The 26,423-nt window shown below is 37.9% G+C and overlaps 1 protein-coding gene across 2 annotated transcripts in view; it reads right to left on the reverse strand.

Annotated features, from left to right (window-relative positions):
* FARSB (phenylalanyl-tRNA synthetase subunit beta) overlaps positions 1 to 26,423 on the reverse strand; it is a 42,562-nt gene that overhangs the window by 13,547 nt on the left and 2,592 nt on the right. For both annotated transcript variants that reach the window (XM_037406571.1, XM_037406570.1), the window contains 14 exons: positions 25,545 to 25,699; positions 24,934 to 25,006; positions 23,564 to 23,679; positions 22,974 to 23,124; positions 21,647 to 21,755; positions 19,286 to 19,356; positions 17,927 to 17,988; positions 17,788 to 17,839; positions 16,159 to 16,220; positions 15,528 to 15,735; positions 15,023 to 15,103; positions 11,960 to 12,052; positions 9,815 to 9,932; positions 3,065 to 3,217 (listed from right to left, as the gene is read on the reverse strand). In XM_037406571.1, coding sequence (XP_037262468.1) covers positions 3,065 to 3,217; positions 9,815 to 9,932; positions 11,960 to 12,052; positions 15,023 to 15,103; positions 15,528 to 15,735; positions 16,159 to 16,220; positions 17,788 to 17,839; positions 17,927 to 17,988; positions 19,286 to 19,356; positions 21,647 to 21,755; positions 22,974 to 23,124; positions 23,564 to 23,679; positions 24,934 to 25,006; positions 25,545 to 25,699 — 1,504 coding nt within the window. The remainder of the gene's footprint in view (positions 1 to 3,064; positions 3,218 to 9,814; positions 9,933 to 11,959; positions 12,053 to 15,022; positions 15,104 to 15,527; positions 15,736 to 16,158; positions 16,221 to 17,787; positions 17,840 to 17,926; positions 17,989 to 19,285; positions 19,357 to 21,646; positions 21,756 to 22,973; positions 23,125 to 23,563; positions 23,680 to 24,933; positions 25,007 to 25,544; positions 25,700 to 26,423) is intronic.

Consider the following 26,423-nt stretch of genomic DNA (forward strand, 5'->3'; position numbering starts at 1 on the left):
ATGGAGCACATACAAATTTGAGGATTGATGAAATAATCGTACTCTTGTCAATCCAAGTTTGGTTACAGATGCCTAAGATATAAAACAAGGAAAAAAGCAAAATGCTTTTCTAGGCCAGTAACTGTAGGATTCACCAATGTATCGAGGAGTCTATCCTGTGCATTTTAAAACAATGGGTAGCATATCACAGTTCTGTCTTTGAAACTTCATGATTTTGTGTATTTAGTGGTAGTAAGAAAAAAAAAGTTCTATTCGCTGTAAGAAAGCAAAAAACATTGAGTGCCAAATATATGCTGAAATTCTTGAATTCAGTCACTCAAACCCCTCTCTTCCTTAGGGCTGCTCTAAACAGCTCTTCTCCATTTATTACCTAGCTCAGATTACACCAAAGCATAGTGCAAAGGCCAGGGGAACATCACAATTTCACCCATATTTTCTAGCATCTGCACTTTTTTTCACAGGTGTTGCTATAAAGGCAAAAAGGCTCTGACCTTAAGGTCAAATCATAGGGCACTTAGGTGTTGGTAGAACAGAAGGAGCTTAAATAACCATGATTTGCACATATGGACCAAACAGGACTCTAGTACAGGCATTTCATTTTTCAAAGTGAATTTTGCAAACAGGCAAATATGTGCCAAATACATCTCTATCTATTATTCGTTGTTCATTTAAAACAACATTTTCCCCTGCATTGTTTTACAGTAATCACAGGAACTATTTTAATCAGTTAACACAAGAAATAAAACCAACCGGACTAAAACTCTTCCCTTATACTCTGTTGCTTACTAGTCTCAAGTTTTGTTTAAAATCACATACAGAAAAAGTATCTACGGTCTTTCTAAATCAGAGTCATAGTAGAAACCCATTTGTCAGTGTAAAAAATTTTAATTTGGCGCAGGCAATAAAAAAAAAGCATGCTCCATAAAGATGCATCTAAAAATTCATGCCATGTGTAATGTCCTGATTTAACTGGCACTGATCTTCTGAATTATGTTGGTATCCTGCAGTCTCTTAAGATGTTACAGGATATCTTCTTTTCACTAAGCAATTGACCTTACTCCATCATCTGCTGACATTTTCTCTCACACATGCTTAATTGACAGACTGCAAAGCAAGTTAAAAAAAAACAAACTAAAACAACAAAAAAACCCCAAATAAAATCCCCCAGGCTACTTTGACTTCCAACCATCTCCGCAGTGAAGTAAGTGGTGCAGTGACACTGTATTCACTATGGCACTAGAGTATCAGCCATCCGCATTGTTACCAAGGTTAAATTCCAATGTCAGGAGAACTGCAAGGAATCTACACACCAGCCGTGGAGAGCTTCTGAATCACTCGTGAAACAGAAAGTAGAAGGCACTTTTATTTTGTCTATAGCCAAAAGCCACAAACTGCTTGTAATATATTGCATATGACAAGACATAATCCATCCTTTACACTAAATGCATTGTGGAGTAATGTCATGGGAATGTAGGGATCTTGAATGGGCATTAAAAATCCTACAGCATCAGGAAAACTAAACAGCACTATATCTAGAAATAGCTTCTTCACTGTGTTAGGGTTATTTTTTGAGGGTTTTTTTTTCCAGTTTCTCGAAACTAGTAACTGAAATGGAATACAAACCACTTGCAAATGTCTTCCATACTAAAGCAAACTCTTGATATGTCTATTCAAAAATGAGCTACAGAAGAGTTTTGAAAAGGGATCTTAGCTTTTCAGTTTGGCTTCAATGACAGCTCAGTACCCACCTCCTAGAGGGTCCTCTAACACTCTTACCCCCTTCCTCCAAATAAGAAGCTTTACTATTACCTGTTTTATGCTTGGTAGAATTAGAACAAGAAGTAACAAAGAGACATGGTTTAAACGTTCCTCTGGTCAACCTGGGAATCCTATTAACAATATTCTAATAAACCCTTTGAAAGTCCGCCTAAATAACACTGAGCAAAATAGTACTTTGTTAAAAAACAGGAGAAAACAAAAATGTCAATCTGTGACACAAATACGCATTAAAGCGGTAGGAGACCACTTAGTTGAAGTGTTCTGTTTGGCATTGTGGCAGCGCACTGCAAAACAGGGAGACATCTAACAATTTTTCATTAAATTTCTATGAAATGGCAAGCTCAGTCAGGCTGTCAGGGATTCCTGTGAGTGCCACTGGTTCCGCTAAGTGCAGAATGGAGGCATTTCTTCAAGCTGAGTCAATTTGAGTCAGTGTCTCATATCTCTGAACACCAAAGTATGCTGTATAAGTAGAATCATAGCTGCTATCCCTTCAGTCTTCTTTTTCTATATTGTATTTACTACGCTTATTTTAGATAGCAGGATAGCTTAGCTGCTGATGCTTGCTCTCTTGCATCAGCCTATGGTCTCTCGGTGAAGTAATGGGGTCAACCTGCTTGCTTTCTCTCTTACATGTATATGCACATACACAGAGGAGATTCTGCACTTAAGGATGTTATTTTTAATTCATGTGCAGCTCACCCTGTATGGAGAAGGAAGAGGGCTGTTACACAACTACTTGTCTAAGCAGCAGGTTCAGTCTCAAAGACAGCAGGTCTTTGAATAAAGGACATAAAAGGCATATATCTTCATATCAATAAAAGGTACATATGAATAAAAGTTATAAACTAAAAGATCAGGTGTAAAAAGTTGTCTTTTCCAGGCACTGTTAGCCAAAGAGAATACAGTGGGTATCTGGCATATTCATCATTCTAGTCAATTCTTACCTACTCAGGCAATCAGCAGATTGATTAATTGTAAACAATCAATGAAGCTCATGGCATATGCTTTACTGTAAGTCTCCTTAAAAAGCTGTCAACTCACAATTTATATAAAACTTCTAAAAATAGGTCACAGAAAGACAGCAATCCCGTTTTACAATCAGTGAATGCAGTTAATGCCTTTTCATTATCATTTCATCATAGTGCAGTACAATAGCATATACGATAATACTTAATTCTTGGTGCTTACTGCTGAGAGCAACCGAAAATTCACATCAGTTTGTAGGGGAACATTTGAGCTCCAGAACAACCTCTGCTGTACACTGCAGCTCTGTTTTCCTTACCTTCAGTTGCCTTGATCGTGTAGCCATTCTCTTCATTTGGTGGTACTTCAAGAAGCTGCATGACCCTGTCCAGCAAACCATGGATAATCTCAAACCCTGGGCTCTTGTTGTAATAAACTGCACAGAAATGCCTGTAGTTTCTTGCACCTACATCTGAAGAAGGAAACAATTCGGTTATTGGGGAAACTTTATCACACTTCCAACCTTGCCTTTTGCATCCGTTTTCTTCTGCTGTACTGTGAGGCACTTGTGGCTGAAAGAAGAAATGACTATGTCAAATGGCTTCTCTGACACACCTGTGATACAATGAGGAAATAACCCACTTCCCTCTCACAGTCAGAAATGTAAAGAAAGATTTAAAGTATCCTATGCCTTAGGCAGGAAACAGGGTTGTTACGTACATGTATCTTCTACACTGTGACAGGTACTAAGCATATAGTTAAGTGTTAAAGAAATTAAAAACAGACTAGCCAAAATACAAATACTCAGTAAGCATCAATAAACTTGTGATGCTGGTAGGAAAGGTATATATTTATAGAACTCAGCTGCAGAATAACTACCAGCACAAAACAACTAGCCGACAACTTGAAATGAGTAATAATGTTAGCGTGGTGATCTCTGAAAAGATGCGAATTCCAAATCACAGCTGATGCTTTTCGTGATCATCTTGGACGTCCCTGCAACCAAGTGACCATGATAAACGTGTTACATTGCACAAACTGAAGTCTGTGACACAACTGTCTCCCACTTTGGACAGTTCCTTAAGTCAAAAACCTGCCTTCCCCCTCCTGTAAATTTTCTTACATTGAGTTCATTAAAATATGTTTTTCTTTTTTAAACTTTCAAAATCAGTATGCAGTCGTATGTTGTTAATACTTGTACTTTTAGACTACTCCATTGCAATACACACTCTAGGACTACTCTGGCCTACTTCAAAGTTTTACTCATTGTGGGTTTCAATGTTTTCACTTTTTGAGAGGAACAATCTAGGAATAGAGTTAAAGGTCTATTGTCACAGCTGCCGATTAGCAGCAATGAAATTCAAAATACTGATTACTGTAGTGAACTCACTGATTGCCTTCAGGTCTTTACCTTCTCAAGATTAAAGTGCAAGCATGTGCTCATTAACGCTGGTGTATACAAAGTTTGCTGAAACCAGGGGAGGACTCTTTAAGTGACTGTCCTCTTCTTCAGGACATTCATATGCTTTGAAAGCATCTTAAGTATATACATTACATTTCAGTTTGGACTAGACCTGCGCTTCTGAAGGAAATCTCCTGATCATCCCCACTTACTGTGCTTTTGTTCACACTGTAAAGCAACCCTGCAGCGTGTAACCCAGACTCCTTTCAGTTGCAGTGCAGTCAGGACAGGTGTTCCAGAAGGGCACCTGAATAGCTTCAACCACTGAAGGGCATTCCGCACATCATCAGACTAGAGCTAGTCCAAAGGACAGCTTATGTGCCTATAGCACAGACTGTGAATCACCTGCCCATCTCCTCCTGTACTGCACTGCTTTGTAATATCGACATGTAGCGCAACAAGTTACAGCCAGATTTTCATGCACGGATTACTTCCCTTCTAGAGTTCTTTGGCTTCTGTAGTCTCCTAGTTGCTCATGTCTGGATGGACACTCATCTTTCTCCTCTGCTTAACAGTGATTAGATATAGGAAGGAAATGTATTTACTGACAGCAATTGCATTCACTTTTAAAAAAAGCCCACAAACAAACAAAAATCCTTCAGATGTATAAATACTTGTAATGTTTGAGGGGAAAGAGGGAATAAGAACTTCAAGGGAATAAGAACTTCTTCAGTAGTGCAGGAATGAAGAATGAATGAGTAAAAAGAGAAGTCTGCCTGGTGTGCAAATTAAGGTAGGGCAGCACCATGTGCCATAGTTGCATGTGTCGGGCTTTCGTATTTCTTTCCAGGAATTACCCAAAAGAAAGGCACTTGCAATCCGGTATATGCCAGGGTGAATTATGTTCTTTATTTATGACACTGAGCGTGTCAGGACCCCTGGGTCACGAAGCACCTCAGCTGGACTTAGTGTTCCCAGGGAAAAAAGGCACTGCACTGCATACTGCTCATGGCAAGAGTGTGGTTAAAGATCCCTACAGGGTTAGTGACTTCATGGGAGTTACAGCTGCACTTACGGTCTGAATTGTACTTCCACATAGCACACAGGATCAGAACTGAGCGCCTCAGACCTCAAGAGGCCGTTCTTTTCTATAGGCATCAGTTGTTTGCTGCTGCATTCAATTGAAGAAATAAGGGACATAAAAATCAAGAGGAGCCAAGCTCAAATGAAGAAAAGGAGTGGGGTTCTTCAGGCAGCATAGAGATAAGTAGTGAAGCTTCTTCCCCACAGGATTTGGTGGATGCTAGAAAGTTACACAGCTCTGAGGAGGCAGAAGAAGTTAATAGCAGGTAAATCTATCACTTCTTACTACAAAGAACCGTGATTGAGGTGGGAAGTCCCTGAGCTGCTCATGGCTATACTCTGGAAGCGTGCACCCTGCGTACCTGCTCTCATGCTTTTCCCTTGACAAGCACTTCCAGCGAGTATTACAGACAGGTTATGGGGCTAAATGAGCCTTTGCTCTGACCTGCCACAGCTGATCTTTGTGCTTGATGTACAACGAGCTTAAATACAGGCAGAAACTTTAGCACTCATTGGATGTTCCCTGAATTGTTCTACCATGTAAGAAATCAGAGACTATTTAAAAATTAAATTTACATATTGTTTATTTGCTCCAACTAACCATTTAGTAAAAAAAAATCTGTCAAAAACTAAACAGGAAAACATTTACCAAGTTACTAGAAATACACAGATTAAAAAGGACTGCAAAATACAGGAGCAAGAGCCTACACAAAAGATGAAAGCACAGCCTTTTTAAGCCAAAAGTCATTCAAAACTTCTAGGGCAGCAACGTGGCAATACAGCTGCAAGTTCTCTCCTCAGTCACCAAAAGCTGAACTTACTGTGGCAGTAAATGTGCATTTTGTCACTCAGGATCTTTTTCCTGTCATAATAATTCGCAGTGTTAAATAATGCTGGAGAATCCAGTCCTGAAGTTAAAATGGCAACACAGAAAAGTAAAGGCTACAGAGAAACTATCACTAAATACAAGATCTGATTTTTGGTGTGAGCATGGTGGCTGTTCTGTCCCATTATATGTATCTCTGTTTCCCAGATCTACTAAGAAAGTAATCAATAATACAGTCATGAATGGTGGATAATTTATTTTCATGTTGTATTGAGCAACAGAAAAGAAGAAAATGTTTTCCCCTTCTCTAAGCTAGCAACTTATTTAGGCTAGGCATTCATTAGAATGACTTCCTTTTTTTCTGAGAGTCATTATGTTAGCAGAATTTGTGACAACTATCTGAATTTTAATTTCATTATTATTCAGATAGTCACTGGTTGTCTTCAGATCAGTATTCTTACCTAAAGCATCAGAAAGAAATACACACCCCAATTTTTATACCTCATGTTTTCAACTGTAGAAATCCTTGGTAAAGGAAAATTCTTAAAAATTCTGTGTTATAAACTTACTCCTTTACAGAGTTGTAATACAACACAAGAATTTTATTCACTTCAGGCAATAGGAAATAGAAAAGAAAGTATTAGGAACTTAAGGCAAAAGCTGGCGGCTGTTAGAAATGCTTCAGCTCTTTATAACTCACTTAAGAGATCTATTGTGTCATGCCATGAAACATTCCTATTTTTTAAATAAGCTTGCCAAGTATGTCAACCTAAATTTTATATATATATATATATTTCTAAGACTTCAAAGGGCTTCCTGGGGATGCTGCTGAAAAACAATCCAAAGGATGGGCAGCTGGTTAGGAATATGTGAGCCAAAAAAGTGCAGAGGAAGATAAAGCTGTGTTGTATGCTGCCCCCTTCCAAATTAGAGATGCTTCAGAAAAATGACTTGGTGATCTGAAAGGGGGCACCTGCTCATTAAAACCTGTTTCTCAGCCTCACAAAAATCCTGAACTATTTCCTGCATATAACTGACACTTCCAGACAGTTTGGAAAAATGCTTCAAAATATGGCAGCAGCTGTACTCACAAATGATGTAAATTGTGCTAAGTGTGTGCTACCATAAGCTTGCCAGATTCTCCTAGATAACTGTTCAGAGGTGATTTTCTACTGGATTAATTTCCTTTGTCGTGGTAAGGGAGAGAAAGGGTGTTCTGTTAGGACTGGTGGTGTAAAGTGATGATTTATATGCTGAACTAGTGTAACTATCCTACCAGAACTGACTATCTGGCATTACAAGTTAACCACACAAATGCTGCATAACATACCCAAAATCAGCACGCTTCCTCCTGCCTTGAGAAGAAACATTTCTGCTCAGATTTGGCTCCTTTTAGTTATATTAAATCTGGCACACATTTTGCTAATTTAGTACGTCAAACCTTTCTGCCAGATATGTCTGAAGAGAAGTATGTTCAGTTCACCTTGGTAAGCATGAATTCTGTGTAAGAAGGTATTTTATTAAAAACCAGTGTGTTTAAAAGAGCTAGGTTCATTCACACATGAATGAGTACAAGATGCCATTTCAAATACAGTTAATGTCAGTACTCTTTTGACCCATACTTTTTAAATTATTAATTGGAAATTCTGCATGCCAAAATCATGAAATAATAAAATTAAATTAGTCAGTCTGATGACATAAGCCTTCTGCAGGAAATCTCGTTCCATATGTGAGAGGACAACCCCACATTTTTCAGTGATTGCAGAGTTACAAGTTATTTCTTTCTCCCCTCCCCTTTCGAACTGTTTATTAGGCAAGTTTAATTTTGAAAGTAAATTTGGGAAAGAAAGTAGTTATTCTAAACACAACATTAAAACCAATTTCAGATACTGTTCACGGTCTGCAAGTGGTCGACCCATGGCAGTACTGCCCAAGAACACAGGGTACAAAGCTGCTGCCTCAGAAGTCTTTATCTTTCATCTGTTGCAATGATTCCCATCAAAATGAAGTACACTACAAAATCGGTCTTCATAAAACTATTAAGCAGTCATCCACATAAATGAAAGCTTTCAAAAGCTACAATTAACACACACAAAATAAAAGTAACAATTTAACTTGTGAATTTTATAAAGCCAGAATAAACGCACTCCGTAGACCAAGATCAACAGCCCCACCCTTGGTTCTGAAGAACGCTGATGCTGTTCTGCTATATATACCAACGGGTTTTTGCATTCTAGCTAACTGCTGCCCTACAAGGAATAAGCTGCACCACCAAACTGTCTGTATTTAATAAAAAAAGATTCTACGTGGTTTGCTAAAACTGCTTATTTTGCTTGGCAAGGCTCTTTTTCCTTTAAAAGAAAAAAAGTAATTTACAAATTAAATTCATCACCAAAGCAATTTACTTGCCACTTTGTTTATGCCTTATATAAACCTTTGTTTTGCAGATCCCATATACCTTAAACACAACTGCTAAAATGTGAAACCAGATAATGAAACAACAGAACCATTTCTGCTGCTGAATTTAAAGTCATGTCAGCCTTTTTCACTGAGGCAAAACTTGAGAGTTGTAACTCAGTATACATGCACTTCCTCCCAAAAGTTGTAGCTTGTGCACTCCTTTTCCCCTAATATACTGCATAGAAAGAAATGTATCAGTAAATTTTAGACAAACATTTAACATTTAAAAATCCATTTTTACACTTCATTTTACGTTGATACATTTTTCCAGATAAAAAGGGTAATTTGAAATTTTGATCCTGTACAGTGAAATCAGCGCAAAGAGGCCCCACCACACAGGGAGGATTTCATTGAAGCTTTTGAAAAGTGAGCTAGCTGCTTTGGCTGTTTCATGTAAAATGATTAAGGTTAGAGAACAATTCAAAGGCAGCCACGCTTTCTTAGCATAGTTGGATGAAGTGGAAAGATTTATAGATGAGATGGTAAATTGTATACTGTTGAGCTTTTTATTTTTTTATACATTTTTACACACAGACTTGCTCCATTCTTTACCCTTTATCTGGGCTACCAATCTTAATTCTTCACATTGGTTGTCAGTTTTCCAAAAGATTATTTTGGAGAACAAGAAATCCTGTTTAGAGATGCTGGAAAGATGGAAAAGGGATTGCAGTTGAGACACACTGGCCCCAAAATTTTCCTCTGAACTATAGCTCTCCAGAACAGAATCTGTCTGCAAACACAACCTGCTGTGCCCAGACATGAGACACACTGCTCTTCAGCTGGCACAGCACTGCCTGTCTTTGAGACCGCAGCAGTTTAAGCAGGCTCTAGTACTGTAACAGCAGCATGCCTTCAATATTGACTGCTTTCCAAGGTTTGAACCACTTGAAAACATTTCCAGCAGGTAGCTTCTCTCATGATTAAGAACAAGTAAAAATGGGTGCATCAACATAAGCAACTTAGAGCAGGTTCTTCTTTGGTGCTGAACTGTCTTGCATTTATCCTTGCAGTCTTGTGGTGTACTTGACAGATTTTAGAGGCCTATTTAGATGCCTAAAAATATTTGCAACGTACCTACTTCCACTTTTGAGAGAGCAAAATGGAACTGTACCTCCTGCCACTCTAAAATCTAGCCTGTTATGCCAACCTCTTAACTCGCACTGTGCACAAAAACGAAAATCCCCAACGCAGTACGTAACAACTCTTACACTTTTAAAGAAATACAGATTTACTTACTCCTACCATTTGGTATGTAACCATATTTCCATTATCAAAGATTCTGAGGAACTTCCTCTTACCTGTATTAGGATCTTTTACTACTATGTCAGAAATCTCAAAGAGTTTGAGAGGCAAGGGCATTTTTCGGTTAGCCGCAATAGTTTTCAGTAGCCCAGGAAGGAGGGTTGTACGTGCCACCTGCAGGACAAACATGGATGCTGCAAGTGAAAAACCTTCCAAAACAGCTAATGTTACTTTTTAAAATGTTTTTCTCATTTGTAACAAGACTTTAGAAGTAGTCAGGTGCTAATACTTCACTTCTCTCTTATGTTGAGGCATCTTTTCTTTGAAATTATTAAACCTGAAGATGTACACTGCGTGTGTGCTCTTTACACTGCATTTTCTAAAGGAGCATAAAGGTGAGCTTAAGAACACGCATCATTGCACAGATGCTTCAGCTGCAGTGCAGGGTAGAAAAACAAATAATATGGAAAGAAGTGCAAAAGAATTCCCGTAAATTCAATCTCAGTTACGCAAAAGGCAAATACTAAGTGTTATGTTGGAAATATTAAGTGCTATCTGAACTATTCTCTTGATACCTCCAGGAATCAATCAATGACACAGGCAGAACCTAAGTAACAGAAACTGATATATTCAGATCGCAGTTGTGGACAACCTAAAATATATAGAAAACACATGCAAAGAACCAAGCAAGAGGTAAACATATTACTGCTTTTACAGATGCATTAACACATATTCCTGTGTTCTCCACTTAGATACTTCCTTAGAAGTGAACTATTTTTTTTTTTCAAACTGGAAGAGTCTGATGCAGTAAATCTAATGGAAAAGGGATGGGAGTGACTGCTGCTTGACTGCAGGTAAAAAGTTACCATGTGCTCAGCCACAGTTACTTCTTATCATTGGTCATGCAGCATTTCTGTCTATTTATACTTTTCCTAACCAATGAAGAGTTTCAGCTGCACGCTCAGCTGTTAAGAGGATCCCTGGCATCATTCTGCCCTTGCCTTGCTGGCAGAGGATAGAGGATGGGGGAAAAGCCATCCTGAGAATCCCATCACAGTTAACATCTAAAGCTGAAAGTTTACAGTGCATCACAGAGAGTAATCCTTCCCAGTTCTGGGGTGGCCTACAGATTTTGAAGAATAGGAATGTGAAATTGTACCTGGCTAGATGGGCTGTCACTTTTCCTCTGTTTGTTCACACTCAGTACTTTTTGTGGTATATTCTATATTGCTCAGTTGTAATCACCATGCCAAATGGCATATATGAACAGGTGACAATAGTCTAAACAGGTCACGACAGTGTCTGTGTGACTGCTTTTTTGCGGTACCAAATAGAACAGAAAATACATGAAGGTACCCAAAATTTCTGTTCTTGAATTTCAGAGCAGCAGAAACCTGTTTTTAGTATTACAGATAAGATCTAGAAGGGTGGTTTAGCCACTCAGAGAAATCAGACTTACTGAAGATGATCTTGAGGGGAAAAAACAAATCACAAAACATTAATACCCACAGACTGCTGAAACTTTCCCAAACCTTTCTAGTGAGTGTTTACCTTTGTATTTCTTAGGTTAGAAAGAAAAAAAGCTTCCAAATTTACCTTCCCTGTAAACTAAAGAAAGCATCTTTTTCAAAAAACACTCTCTAAAAGAAATGCAACAACTATGGGTACACTTTTAGGTATTTTCAGAATTGTTCAGAATACTGTACCTGAGCTCTCACCTTCTGCTCTAGCAAAGATCAAATGATCTAGAAATGGGTATTAAAATACTTAAAGAGCAATACAGGTTGGTTTGGTTTTTTAAGAGTAATAATGGTTAATAATTTTAAAAAAAAGATTCCCTTTCCAGAGCTTATGAAATTTAGAGATTGCCAGATCTAGTAGTTCCATTTATATTGAATGACTTTTCTAGATGCAGGAGTTGATCAATCATCTGGGACTTTCGGTAATAAGACAGCTCAATTTTGCCACATGCTGTCATACAGAGCATGGTATTTTACTTCATTGAAAAGCTAACAGTTTTTCACACCACATAAGGTACTTCCCAGTGAAGGAGTAACAGAAGATGACCACTACCAAGTTTAGCGTATAAATATCCACACCCTCTTTAATGCAGGAAAAGTAGCTGTTGGTTCCTTTCTCTCCTCTATAAATACAGAATCTGTGACAATGTTACTCTCAAAATTTGACCAGAATCATCTCACCTGAAATTCTGCAGTTTTGGGGTTTGCTATGCGCACTGCTTTTGTTGCAGAGATATCCATGCCAAGTTTATCTGCAACATCTTCTTGAGAACACTAAGAGGAAGAGATGAAAAAAACCAAGGTCATGTAGTTAAAATAGATGGTAAGCCAGTGATGAAATTTGGTATCAAGAATGAACAATGCAATTGTAGCTTTTGCTCTGTGGCCCCACAATATATGCTCTCACGTGCAACAGACACTCATAATAAATATCAAGCCTCAGTCTTAAAACTAAGTAGGCAAACTGGTTTATCTACTAATGTTAATTACTAACCAAAATAAAGCTAGTTTAAAAAAAAAAAAAAAAAAGGCAAGTGTTTATTTAGGCTTCTGTCATGGATTGCTGTAATTGTTTTAAAAACAGAAAATCAGGCGTTCAGATTCTGCCCCCTGACTTGCAACGGGTGAAGTATTTTATTCTGAAAATAGCACTTGTAAAGGGATTGGTACCTGAGCTTCCTCACAAAGAAAACAATCCTTTGGGGGCTACTTACAGACAGTAAAGTACTGCCTGTGAAAAACAGGTCATATGGCCAAGCCTTCAATTTTCATAGCTGCATAGGATACTCATAGTTCGTTGCTGTTTTCATTTTTTAAGTTGGAGTATTTTTAAAGCCCTTATTCTCAAGGTGTATTTTTAAGCTGGTTAGTAAAGCAATACATGTGCACTTTATCAGGCTCAGCTGAAGTCTGTGCACATACAGTGACAGATGCTACTGATAAGATCCACCCTACAGATTTCCAGAATTTATAGCTTTATTAATGTATTAAAGAAACCAATAGCAGGCTAGGCATGTAATTGAGGATTTGCTAGAATACTTCAGTCTCCCAGAAGTGTTCCCTTTGCACTGGCAGAACTCCAAAAAGTGTGTTGATAGACCAAACGTGAGGAAAATGAGCAGATGATACCATCTGAAAAAGTGGATTATTGAATTAAAAAAAAAAAAAATATCTTAAATGAATGCTGACCTTAGGAGGAGAACACTGTGTTAAACAGTTTTCAGATGTGTATCTAAACAGTATGTTACTGCAATTTAACTAAATGCATTTTGGCTAAATTGGAGCTCCTCACAGAAAGCGATGTTATTGTGTACAAGTATAATTTGGGGCTCAAACCAAGAAACAGATTGTATACACAAAAACATAAGCAATGTTTGTCATGTAACACTGGGCTACAGAATGTTGTAGCATAAATGATATTTGCCATAGTCACAAGCCTCACAATGGTGTTTTAATAAAGTGCCAGTGACACGACAGACTATGGATTTCACCATGTCACAGCAGAAATACAAATATGTAATGTGATAACATGATATTCTGATCTGATCTTACAAAATTCTGCTGTTGCAGTTTGTAAAGGTCCTCAGTTGTAGTGACATAATATATTCAACGTTTTTAAGCATATTATCTATTCAGTGCTGAAAGAGCTGAATTATACTTATTAATGAATAAGCGAAATCTATAAAAGCTTGACCATGGTATACTTATTATTTCCCATATGTAGTACTACCACAGGGAGTCCAAATATCTTTGTCAAATACTAGCACCGCAGGAAGTAATACTAGTTATTATCCTGATTACTTAAATGAGTTAATAACAAAATATTAAAACTGGAATATATTTTTGAGACTTTGAATTACTCCAAATTTTGCTTTTGAAGCTCTATGAAATCTGAAGGTGTTTAAAATTGTATTCAATCCATTTGGATTACCAACTTCGGTTGCAATACCTGAACTTTTCAAATGCGTAAAAGTGTTTTAGGAGCCTGCATCTCTGTACCTTAAAATCTTTGAGTAAATTACCAATAAATAAACTGCGATCAGATAAATATCTCTTAAAAGGTTATGTACTTTCAGGGATGTATAGTTCTGGTCATCTAGTAAGTTTTAAGTTCAGGAAAAGGTTGAGAAATTTCGGTTTTAGTAGCATATATGATGGTAGTTCCCCATAAGCTAAAAAGTCCACAAATTACACCTTAAAGCAAAGGCTTTAAGCAGATCTTGCAACAGAAAGGACTTTCTAAAATGCATTATGTCCTTTCAATAGCTAACTATGCCAGTGTCCATGTATGGACAGTTACCATAATCATTTGGAGGGCATGGGGTGCTTTTTCATAGTAGATCAGGTTCTCTGACCCAGTTCACAACTATGGCGAAGGGGCATGAACAAGTGGCTGTGACAAAGATGGTGCTTCCTACTGAACATTTTATTTCAATGAAACAATCCTGCTGCAGGATTAATAAAATTTCAGTATTAGAAATAATGCCAGCTGTTAGTACTGGAGAGGCACATGTTGCTGCAGAGTCCTAATTCTTGGTAAAAGACTATGGCATGGCTGTAACAAATAATACAAATAATACCTGCAACCAGTGGTAACAACAATCACTGTATTTTTATTTGCTCTTCCATGTAAAAAAAAAAAAAAAACCAAAAAAACACCTGTGGTGAAATTTACAGAGGAATTTGTGTCCCCTTAGCGTGGATTATAACTTTTTTACAGGCATTCTTAAACTCTTTGCTGACTGAATAACTAAGTATCAGCTTAGTATCTAATGCAAGGAATCATGAGCAAGTGACAAAACTAAGGAGACAAACAGAAACAGGGTAATCTCTAACTGTAGTAATAGCCACCAGAAAGTTCCACATTTTTATGTTTGTTCTCCAGATTATCAAACTATGATGAATTTCACATCTGGTCATCAAAGTCTTGAGAGAGACTTGTTGTCTTACAATAGTCATCCTATCAAGTTAAATTAAAAACAGTAATTCTGCAGCTATGTTAGCCTTTATACTCGGAACTACATGCCACGTTAACAGCGACTCATTCAATTTCTCTGACCTACAAACTCAGAAAATATTATCCTATAATTCCAAAGCACTAGCAAACAATGACCTGCCAAAACAGTAACAGATAATACCGGTACATTTATACAATAACATATCCTCAAGACCATCCTCTGCAGCTTTGGCTGCATCGCTGTTCCAACATGTAACTAAGACAAATATGAAATCAATATAATATACCAGGGCAAAAGTGAGTGCTTCAGTGAATCCAGCAGCTGCCAAGTCCAGTCTCAGAAGTTCTGTGAGCTTATTGAGGGGGAGCTAAAACGAAACAAAAAAAGTTTTCAACTTCCATCTATAACCATTCTTGTATTCTCTCCTGAGGTGATTCTGCTTGTTACATTATGGTGAATTTACTAGGGATGTACTATGCTTGTGTGCTTAAAATTTGTGAAAGCATCAGCCAGATGCCTTTAGGCTTGCCTGAGGAAATGAATCTCCCAATTAGAGATTTAATATGGGCTCCCTACTTAAACCCTGTCCTTTTTCAAGTACCAGCAACCACTGGTCTTGGACTTACTCAAATCAGTGGGGCATCTGTTTTGTATCCCATCCATGGTAAATACTTCTCAATGCAAAGCATGTCAAAATATTTAATTCCTAGGTCCTGTTTTCCCCAAAGCTCTTCTGGCATGCACTAGTCATTTACGGACAACAGAGCATTTATTTGAAGGGGCAATCTTACTTGATTAGCTATGGTGTACGTTTTCGGAATAGTCATCTGAATGTTGTTATAACCATAAGCTATTGCTGCATCTTCTACGATATCACATGCATGCATAATGTCCGCTCTGGTAGGAGGGATTTCAATCTCTATATTGTTCCCATTCCCTATGACGTGTGACTTCAAACACATCCTAGTCAGCAGCTTTGCAAGGCTTGATGGAGTTTCACTGAAACAAAACAAGAGAGTAGAAATTTATGGATCTTGCACTGTATCGTCTGGCTTTTTAAAGTAATCAATGTTTCTGCTGCATTGCCTTATATCCTGAAGCATCTCCAAGTGTGTTATGGACTGTACATAGACTTAGCATTCGATCAGAACCAGCTCAGGTTCTGACTCTTGAGACAGTCATTTTTCTTTACTTCGTAACAGTTGTGTGAGGCCATAAAGAATCATTCACTTTCCTTGAAAAGAGGGGAAGGAGTCTTACAGAGTTGATCTTATTATCCAGGAGAGCCCCTGAATTTTTGTTAAATTAAAACAACAAAAAAAGCACACAGTGTAAACATTTTTAATACAATGCAATAATCAGTATTTTCTAGTACCATTTTCACGACTAATGAAAACTATGTTTGCATTTGCAGTAACACACCTGATCCCTATTTTCTTGTTAATGTGATCAGATTTCACCTTCTCTTTTCGGTAAGCCAGTTCCTAAAAAGAAAGACAAAGCTTTTCAGTATACACAACATCTGCCATTTCTACCTAAGAGGATTCAATTTTGACATCTTAGTAGCCTAACTCCTTCTAATTACAATAATAAAATGACATACAGAGAAGGCCAGTGTGGAATATTAGGCTAAACTAAGTATTTTAAGGTAACGGGATTCTAGAAAACGTGTTACAGTACTGGATGTAAAAGCTGTTCTCAGTTAAGCTAGAAGGTTGAATGCAGCATGAAATCCCCATTACTGAAACTTCCGATAATTTCTGATATATGCAAGTAACAGAGTTGCTGAAAGTTTCTAGTCACCAGTTTATTCTAAGTCAAAGCCCTAAAGCAATGAATGGTCATGCATAAGATCTCATGGTCTAGGTCAGATCAAATGACTTTTAGGAGGAAAAGGAAAGAAAACTTTCTATTTCTATATTGGCACAGAAGTATCTACTGGCATTTTACTTAGAAAGTTTGCAACATATTTAAGAAAGTTATTTTGTATGTATTTACTAAGGTGTTTCTAAACTTCCAGATATACAAATCCTTAAAAACCTTAGCACCTAAAACTTTGGGGATTTTTTGCTCTATTTTGTCTAGGAAAGCTACTTTGGTTACTGCAGAGATTTCTGTTTTGTTGGATATCTCTTCAAGATTCTAGGTCTTTCCTCTGTTGATTAAAGCTGACATTGCTAAGAGAAAAGGCTAAAACACCACTAGAAAAACTTTCAGTAAAAATTAGTTTCTTTCCCTCTAAACAGTTTGTACTTGCTTGATAGATGTGGTTTTATGAACCCAACCAGACCTCTGTTTGTTTTCAGTTACTTTCAGGAAACAGGAGGAATTGCTTTCTTTACACTTCTTAAGAGAGCAAAATTAAGACCCCATTACTGCAGAGGTCTGCCTGGGACTCCAAATGCAGGCAAACCTGCACTTGAAGTCAACATCCTGCCTTATGGACCTTTATATAGTTGGAGTCTATGAGGTGAAAGACTGAAAAATCCAGTGTTACAAGGTTATTTTAACTGAAGGGCATTAAAGCTTCTAGATCTGATAAGTACGTTATGCTGAGGCTGATTACAGTTGTCCGCTGGTTTAAGGACCTCTTCCTGCAGTCATTCTTCCTGATTTGGAACATGTAGGTTTTAAAGACTTTAGACACAGATTATGACCTTTGATTGCAATCTTTACTTGTTCCTGAAAAAGTTCATATCACATGAACTCTAAATCACAACAATGGTTACCACTCGTAACTTTAAACCCTACCCTTCTTTTTGGAGTATCGGGCTATGTCAGTGAGACTGTATTTTTAGACTTATCATAAATTAGTGGACCTTCAGAATGAGTTTCCTAGATAAGGGGAAGCTGGATCTATCTTTCATGGGGCTAGAGAAGGCCCTGACTCACTAATATATAGATAGTGCCAAGCTAAGCTTTTCCACTATGTCAGAACCAGTGTATACTGACAGCCTCTGCAGAAAAGCAAGACAATGTCACTCTTACCAGACTTTGTGTAAATAAAATCCTTTCCCCAAGGATACTAAGATATCGTATCACTACGCTTACCGGGTAGATGATGGTCTTTCCATTAGGATAAACCACTTCTGCTGCTTCAACACTGAGAAGAGACAGAAAAAGAGAAGTAAAACCATTTTTAAAACACAGCCCAAATGTAATATGTTTCTGACTAGAGATTTATACTCACCTGAACGGCTTCTCACAATATTCACTAAACATCGTGACTATAATATCAAGAACAATTTTTGCCTACAAAATAAAGATAATAATCACATTGAAATCTGTCATCTACTTGTGCTGAAGTAGACAATATATTAACAAGAAATGGGGGGGAAAAAACTTAACTTACAGTCTCTTAATTCTATTCAATAACTTAACAACCAAAATCCTAGCAGACTAGAGTAGTGATTGAATTTTAAAAATGTTTTTGTTCTGCTACAGAGAGATTTATGCAAAAACTCAAAATCCTTGGTTTTCAAGGATTTTTTGCTAAGCTCTGTTGTGAAGATACACAGAGTTTTTACCAGTCAGAACTGGGTCTTCCCAACCTTCAGCCTAATTAGCTATTTCACTGAACTTCAAGTGAGAATGTAGAGGCTGAAGGACTGTGCATTGTAGTAATACACTATGAAATAACCCCATTTGCAAAATCTTTTGGTTTACAGTTAATATTTTAAGAGTTTAGTATAACAGAACATAATCATGAAATTCAGATCAAATTCTCAGTTTCCAAGGATTGTTTTTTTGATACCGTACAGTATAATTTCCTTCACATAAACAGATCAGCACCATTTTTGTTTTTACTATCAAGGCACGCAGTACCAAAAAGCAGTTATTTATTAGTCTGCTTAAAAGCCACCCCTCAACGTGCGGATTTGTTTGTGTGGTTAACATCTCGTTGTGTAGTAGGGCAAGTTAAAAGCACTTTTGCTCTTAAGCGTCAACATACTCTCTTTAGGGAAACTATCAACGAATGCACAACTTATATTCCTGAACAGGCAATTATAACTGCTAGGCTTTCATGCTTTGGCTTTGAGTTACAGAATTTGCATGTGGAAAAACTTCGATATGACAATTATTTGCACAGCATCCCTGCTTGAAAAAGATAACAAGAAGAAAAAGTGTTGTCTTCCCTCAGCCCAAATTTTAAGTAGGAGGTAAAATGATTCATTACAATGAGTATTCTGGCTAAATAAGCAGTCTTAGTGAGTTTTACTGTTTTCGAAGCCTTTCAGATTTAGAAAAAGTGCTCAACAACAACAAAAGCCCATAATTTACTTAAATCACTTTCTTATACAAACTGAAAGTGTCAGTGTAAAGACACAGTATAAACCAAAATCCAATGAAAATACAACACTGTCTATACAGCAAGGCAAAAACTGTTGAAGGAATTCCACATAGTCCTACAACTTATCTTGCCCTTTTGAAATGGGAGGTTGGATCCATAAAGTAGCCTGGCTATTGTAGGTCTTTGTATTGTGGCCCTATCGCCCAAAGGGAAAACAATGACATTACAGCATAACAGAAGCAGGAAAGATTATTTTACCTTTGTAATATCTGTGCCTGTACATTCAATAAATACATTTCTGGTGTTTATGCTTATTTTTGTATGATCTCCTAAAACATGTGAAGACAAAAACATGTTAAGAAATGTTATTACTTTTCTTGCAATGACACTGATACCAACTCCCTTTTGTGATTCAGAAAGATCACTGTCATCTTCTTCCATAGCTTAAAAAGCCACTGCCTACTGCACGAGCATTCACAATTCTTACCAGAATATCACCTCTTTTTACTTTTAAATTCATGAATTCAAATTAGGAAAAAGACAGACCAGGTTATGCTTTACATTGAAAGACACACAAATCTACAGGCATCTTGCTATCGGGCTAAGAAAGCGAGCTGGCACAATGGTGGCTGTCTGCTGGTTGCAAAGTGGTTCTGCACTGGCAGGGCACCTCATCTTTCCTGGCTTTAGTAACACGTTCACATTTGATGTGTGATGTGCGTAAGCGAGCAGCCGTGGACAGGAATGAGTTCAATGGTTTTGAAAAGATGATTTACAATGACAAATATCCATAGCTCCTTCTGTGAATAACCAAGATCTCTTGACACTGCTGATACACTGTGGATTTGTCTACATTAGTGATTCATGTCCTACTACGGGTTCCTTTTAGGCATGAATCTGCTTTGTGTCTGTACTGGGAGTCATGAGGTGTGCACTGAAGAACATCACTGATGCACTCAGAACTGTTTCCCACCTGGAAGATTCCAGGTGGAACATACACTTAGGGGCATCACCTAAAGTGTGTCTCTTGCAAATTGAACGCAAAGTGTCCCCCAGTACTTGAATGTACAAGAATGGGGTTCTGTTAGTAACCCACGAGCGATCTAGAGCAGCTGTACAGAAATCTGCCTCGTTGCCTGTTAGGTATAGATGTGCAGTGCACACCTTGAATGAATGTCATTGCAGGTAACCATGCAGCATGGACACAGGCATCCTACAATTGTATGGGATTGTGCCAAATCCGACCTCTTTGTCCTTGTCTTTCATTACGCTGTTTGCTAATGGAGACGCACGCCACAGGAGGCAAAAGGAAGTACACACTTGGATACACATGGCATTCTTGCTTCCTTTGTTTGACCCTGATCAAGTAATTCAGCTTCTGTGTTTCCTACCTGAGAAACCAGGTTACAGCTAGACTTAAAGTTAAGTGCACTGAAGATCTTAAGACTGAGGGATTTTGTATTCCCTTCCCTTTGATGCTGTGCTGTACCTCCTTGCAGATGGCATTCCATCCATTCAGCATTTCTGGATGCACTTCAAAGCAAATACAACCTTTCACTTTAGTGCTTGTCAATAATCCAAAAAACCAATACAGATGTTTACATTTCATTATCTGTTTAAAAAGTACCTTCAACCTGGAAGCCTCTCTTAAATACTGTTCTTTACAATAGAGACAGGTATTAAATTTAACTCAACCTTTTAATTGATAAAATGTAAGCAATATGCAATGCTTATTCATGAAACATTCTGAAGTGTCAACAGTGGTTGACACTACCTTCAATTGAACAGTCATTCTTACCAGTCCCTGCCACAGAGCTTGAGCTGCCTTTTAAGAAGATTTGGGTTAGCTGTTTAACATATGGATAAGGTCAATTAGGAAAAATACATCCAAAGAAATTATCACTGCAAATTTTATCAGTCAGTGTAGGGAAAGTTACCAATTCTTTACATAAATATGTAGGTATACTGAAATGTCTTTGTTAAAGGAGTAATTCTTGCTATGTCATTAACTAGCTTCAGTAAACACGGTTCTCAAAAATCACCCACAGTTTCTTTTGTGTTCAGAGGAAAACCATGTTTAGAAACAATGCAAAAAAGTCCAGATCAGTTTATTCTTTTTAAGCCATTAACATCTTCCGAAATCACTTGTACGCTGGGCTTAAGACCTAGGTGAAAAGTCCCCTACTGTGACCACATAAAACGGTGTACCACGCAGACTGTTACAGATATCAGTTTACAAAATAATTTCTTACATGCTTGTTTTAGCAAAATGTCTGATGAACAATGTTTATGTATGCAAACAAAATGCTTTCCTCACAACAGTTCCTTTCACGAGGAACCTTTCTTGAGTTCTTGAATGGTACGAGAAGCTAAATGCAGAGGCTTGCAGTGGGACTTTTACATCCTCTTGATGAGGATGAGGAAAGAGGAACACTGTCAGCCTAGGGAGGGAGCAAAAACATTGGCTGCATTTAAACTGAAAGAAGACTATACACAATTGTAAATGAAACAATTTTAAGTAAACAGAATAATCCTTATTACATCAGTGCTTCTGTTAAGACACTCTGGCTCACACACAAAATAGCAACGACAGTATAAATTAGTCATAAGTAATCTTACCATTGATGATTGGTGGCATGGACAGAACAACACCGTTGCTGTCATAAATGACAGGATAAAGTGGCTTGTTTTCAATTAGGTGTAAATAGTGCCGAAGGTGGCTGTCAGTCTGGAGAAACAAAGCACAACGTATGTTTCACATTAGCTCACTTGTGAACTTCCATAGTGCTACAATCCTTTGCTGAGAGATTAACAAGAATTTTGAAAGGGGGAAGGATTTGGTTGAGAGCTAGGTACTTCACTAGCAAAAGCTGTTTGCTCTCAGAAGCAGGAAAACTTTGAAATGAGCTAACTGGATTGTTTGTTTCTTCACAAGTGTTAAAAATTATTTGTTTAAGGACTCTCTCAAAGATGCGTAGGCGATGCTGTCCAAATGATGCCCTTGTTCACCGCAGCAGACCTTTCATTGCCAAACCCACGGGCACACATCCTTAGTTTCTAGGAACTTTCCTTACAGTGATAAAAATTAGCGCTACAATACCTAACTATAAATTGCTTAAATTTAATTGAAAATTTATATCTGTTCCAATGACAGAGGTATACGCTGCACTAAAAAGATAATTTACTTATAGTCTCTCTGATACCCCTTGTTTCCTAGCTCTCTTACTCATCTTTAGTAAGAGATCTTTGAGAATTTATTTCTCTCTATGGCCAGTATGTGTGTTCCAGCACAGCTGCATACTGTAATGACAATGATAACAGTATCATTTTCTAATGCTGGCATTTAAAGTGGCCCACATAAACACCATAAACTTAGACCTGACAGAATCTTTTCCTAGCATTTACCTGGTTTCATCAGGATGCTCGGCCAAGAGCAGTGCCAGACTTAACCTGAGCCTTTCACACAGCTATGCTTGCCTAATCTGTGGTTGAGCAAGTAATTTGACATCCTCCCCAAGTAAAATGGCTTAATTAAAGTAACATTAAAAAATACGATATTACTTACCCCAAGCTTTTCTCAGCTTTGTATGCTATCTTACCAGTGTAGATATATAAATACACCATCTTTTTACAGTATTATTAAGAACATCATGAAAAGCAGTCTTTGTGTTGATAAATCAGAGGGTTAATATCAGACTCACTATTCTAAGAGTTGTGCTTAGCCACAAAACATCACAATGTATCTTTCATGGACAATTAGGATAAAGTATTACCATGCATTTCTCATGAATAAGCAAAATGTGGAATGTTCACTGCCTGAAGCTACAGAAGATAACTTTTATTTATTTGCAAGTACAACTCTTAATAACAAGGATAAAAGAGATATTAAGCCTTGAAAATGTATCTTCCTGCATTTAGTGCAACAAGTGTGAAAAATCTCACTTACTCTATACAGATCCATAATTTGTGAAGCTGTGTACTCCTGGGATTGATTCAAGGGCTTGAATTTAATTTCAGAAGGTGCTTTAGCTGTAAAAGTAAATGGACCAGAGATGGTGTCCAAGTCATGGGTACCTATTGCTACTAATGCTCTTCTCCTAGAAAGAAAGAAGGCAAAATAATGATTTCACTAGTAATATTTGGAGTTCCTTCGCGACAGAATCTCATGATGCTCTATACTTCTATACATTCATAGAACTTATTGAAAAAGTAGAAGGGCAATTTTGAGAAACCTAGAAATTCTTTTCACGAATAACATTTTAACAAATGTTAACAACAAAACAGTCAAAGGCAAATCTAATGGGACCGTTGCAAAGTGCTTCTTTCTCAACTGTTGTAGGAGCTGTAACAGCTATTTATGTTGAAAAATACTGAGAGCAGGCAAAAACTGGCAAGGAAGTGAGAAGGATCAAGAGAGCTGCTATAGAAGACTTTCCTTAGCATAATTATAAATATAATGCCTTTCTGCCAGAGGGATGTGCAGTTTTAACGTGATAAAAGCATACACATAGACATTATTTTAAATTAAGTACTAACCTGCAAATATTTTGGTGTAGTTTTTCTTGGAGGTCGATGAAACTATCGTAACGTTCCTTGGTAAAAGTTATATTACGAAGGACTGCAGCTACAGCATGAGGACGGACATGGACAGTCTACAATTTACAACAGCAACACATTATAAATTTCAAGTACACAGAATATACAAAACTAAAACTGATTAAATGTGCACTTGTCTTTATAAAGTCCTCTTTCGTAAAGTAGTAAGCAAAAGGGAAATTCACAGAAAGACATCAGAATATCAAGGGGAAAAAAAAAAAGACAAACCAAACAAACCCACTCCAGGTCTGATGACAGACAGGGAGGTTTCCAATTCACAGTGTAATGGCCCAGAAGGTCAATGCAACGTGAGCATCTGGAACTTAGGTTTGACGAAGTTCAGCAAAGGCAAGTGTAGGGTCCTGCCCCTGGGGAGGAGCAGCCCCACGCACCAGCACGGGCTGGGGCTGACCTGCTGGGGGGCAGCTCTGCGGGGAAGGACCTGGGAGTGCTGGTGGGCAGCAAGGTGCCCATGGGCCAGCAGCGTGCTCGTGTGGCCAAGGTGGCCAGTGGGACCCTGGGGTGCACTGGGAGGACCGTGGCCAGCAGGTGGAGGGAGGTGATCCCCCCTCTGCTCTGCCCTGGTGAGGCACATCTGGAGTGCTGTGCCCAGTGCTGGGCTGCCCAGGTCAAGAGAGACAGACTGCAGAGGGTCCAGCGGAGGGCTACGAAGATGATGCGGGGACTGGAGCATCTCTCTTACCAGAAAAGGCTGAGAGATCTGGGCCTGTTTAACCTGGAGAAGACTGAGAAGGGATCTTACCAATGCATAGAAATATCTTAAGGGTGGGTGTCAAGAGGATGGGGCCAGGCTCTTTGCAGTGGTGCCCAGCGACAGGACAAGAGGCAACGGGCACAAACTGCAACACAGGAAGTTCCATCTGAATATAAAAAAACTTTCTTTACTCTGAGGGTGACAGAGCACTGGAACGGGCTGCCCAGAAAAGCCGTGGTCTCCTTCTCTGGAGATACTCAAAACCCGCCTGGATGCAATTCTATGCAACCTGATCTAAGTGAACCTACTTTAGCAAAGGGTTGGGCTAGATGATCTCCAGAGGTCTCTTCCAACCCTGACCATTCTGTGATTCTGCTATCTGCTACTAGGTTCACCAAAAATGATTTTTCTATTGTTCCTCCCCCTCCCTGTCCCTAGAAATCAATCGTGAGTTAAAAGATATTTAAATTTCTTTATCCCTTGTTCTGCAATTAAGATTTCCAGTCTCAGTGCTCTTATAAAATGAGTAGTGATACCTATCTTGCTGATTCAGAAACTCTCAATAAAATCACAAAGGTACAGTAAACATTTTTACCTCTTCGGTGATAATCAGCCTCTGACCTTCACCCTGAGGTGGTATTATCTTTTCATACCTAGGGAGATTTATCCTAGAATAAAACCAGAAGTCAGCCTGTAACTGAAAGAAAGTTCCCCAAATGCAGGAAACTTCAGAAATGTAGAAACAATTATATGCAGAAAACTTTCTTTAGTAACATTTCTTGGCATGAAAATTAGCTAACTGTTTAAAACTTGTTTTCTATGGAATAGTAAACAGATTACTGAACTAGAAAGGAAATACTCAAGAAGATAAAGTCATTGCAGAAAAGTGAAAACAATTATTTGTTTTGGTATTAAGTACAGAGCATCCCAAGGAAGCTCCTCTGCAGGAGTTCTTTACAGAGGTTAAGTCTCAAATGGAACAGCAGCTGAAAAATGTTTAGAACAGATACAAAACCCAGTAACATTCTAGTGTAGTCTTTTGAAAATATACAACAAATCCTCTCCAGAGGAACATCTGACAACTCTGATCTACACATGAGATTGTACTCAAAATCCAAGCAGGTGGCAAGTTTGTTTATTGACCAGAAATGGACTCATATGTAAACAAATAACAAACCACACAAAAATCTCACAACTCTGCATTACCTTTCTTTAAAGACCTGCAGTCCTCGGACCAATCCTTCAAGGCAAAGGAGATCATAACGGTTGGCAGGAACATCAATTTTATAGAGAATGGTATCAGATGCACCCTTTGCCTTTTCTTCACCTTTTTCTTTACTTATAATGTCTTTCTCAGATGTCTGAAATTAAGCAAAAATGTGTTTTTAACCTGAAATTTCTTAACATTGACAGGAGTATGATGGTGAGGTAATATAGGAAAAATTGTATTAATTAGAAGTTTAACAGTGTAAGTTGGATTTATAGAGCAAATGGACACACCAAACACCAGAAATTATGTAAAATCTAAATTTTTCTCAGATTCAGAGACTGTAATGCAGTATACCAAAAGAAAATCCACCATTAGAATTTGAGTTTTAAAAAAAGAGATTATAGAAGCAAGAGTCTCCAGGCTAGCAGATCCCAGTAGAGAACTGAGACATTATATTTAGCAATCTATCAGCACATGGCTTGTCATATCAAGTCTATTCTGAAATAAAGCATAACATAGGATGTCCAGATGTCTTTTAATAAATATCATTAGAATATCAATTAATTAAAATTAAAAAGCAAATCCAAAACAGGTCTACTTGAACAAGATTTACATGAAAACAGGTAACAGGGCTAGCAAATTTCATGACTACAGAACCTGAATCAAAACTTTAAATATAAATTAGTTACAATTTAGACAACAATGTCCAGGACAAATACATTTTTGTGGATACTGCACTGAAGAATACACACAAAACAAAGCCAAACAGATCTTGTAAAATATGTTCAATACATGTCTGTGGCTGTATTTATGTTGCTAAATAAAATGGGGCTAGACTGGAGCTTGCGCAGGCTGCCGACATCCATGAAGTATAG

This window comes from Falco rusticolus, chromosome 13 (genome assembly GCF_015220075.1).
Source record: "Falco rusticolus isolate bFalRus1 chromosome 13, bFalRus1.pri, whole genome shotgun sequence".
NCBI classification, from domain to species: Eukaryota; Metazoa; Chordata; class Aves; order Falconiformes; family Falconidae; genus Falco; species Falco rusticolus.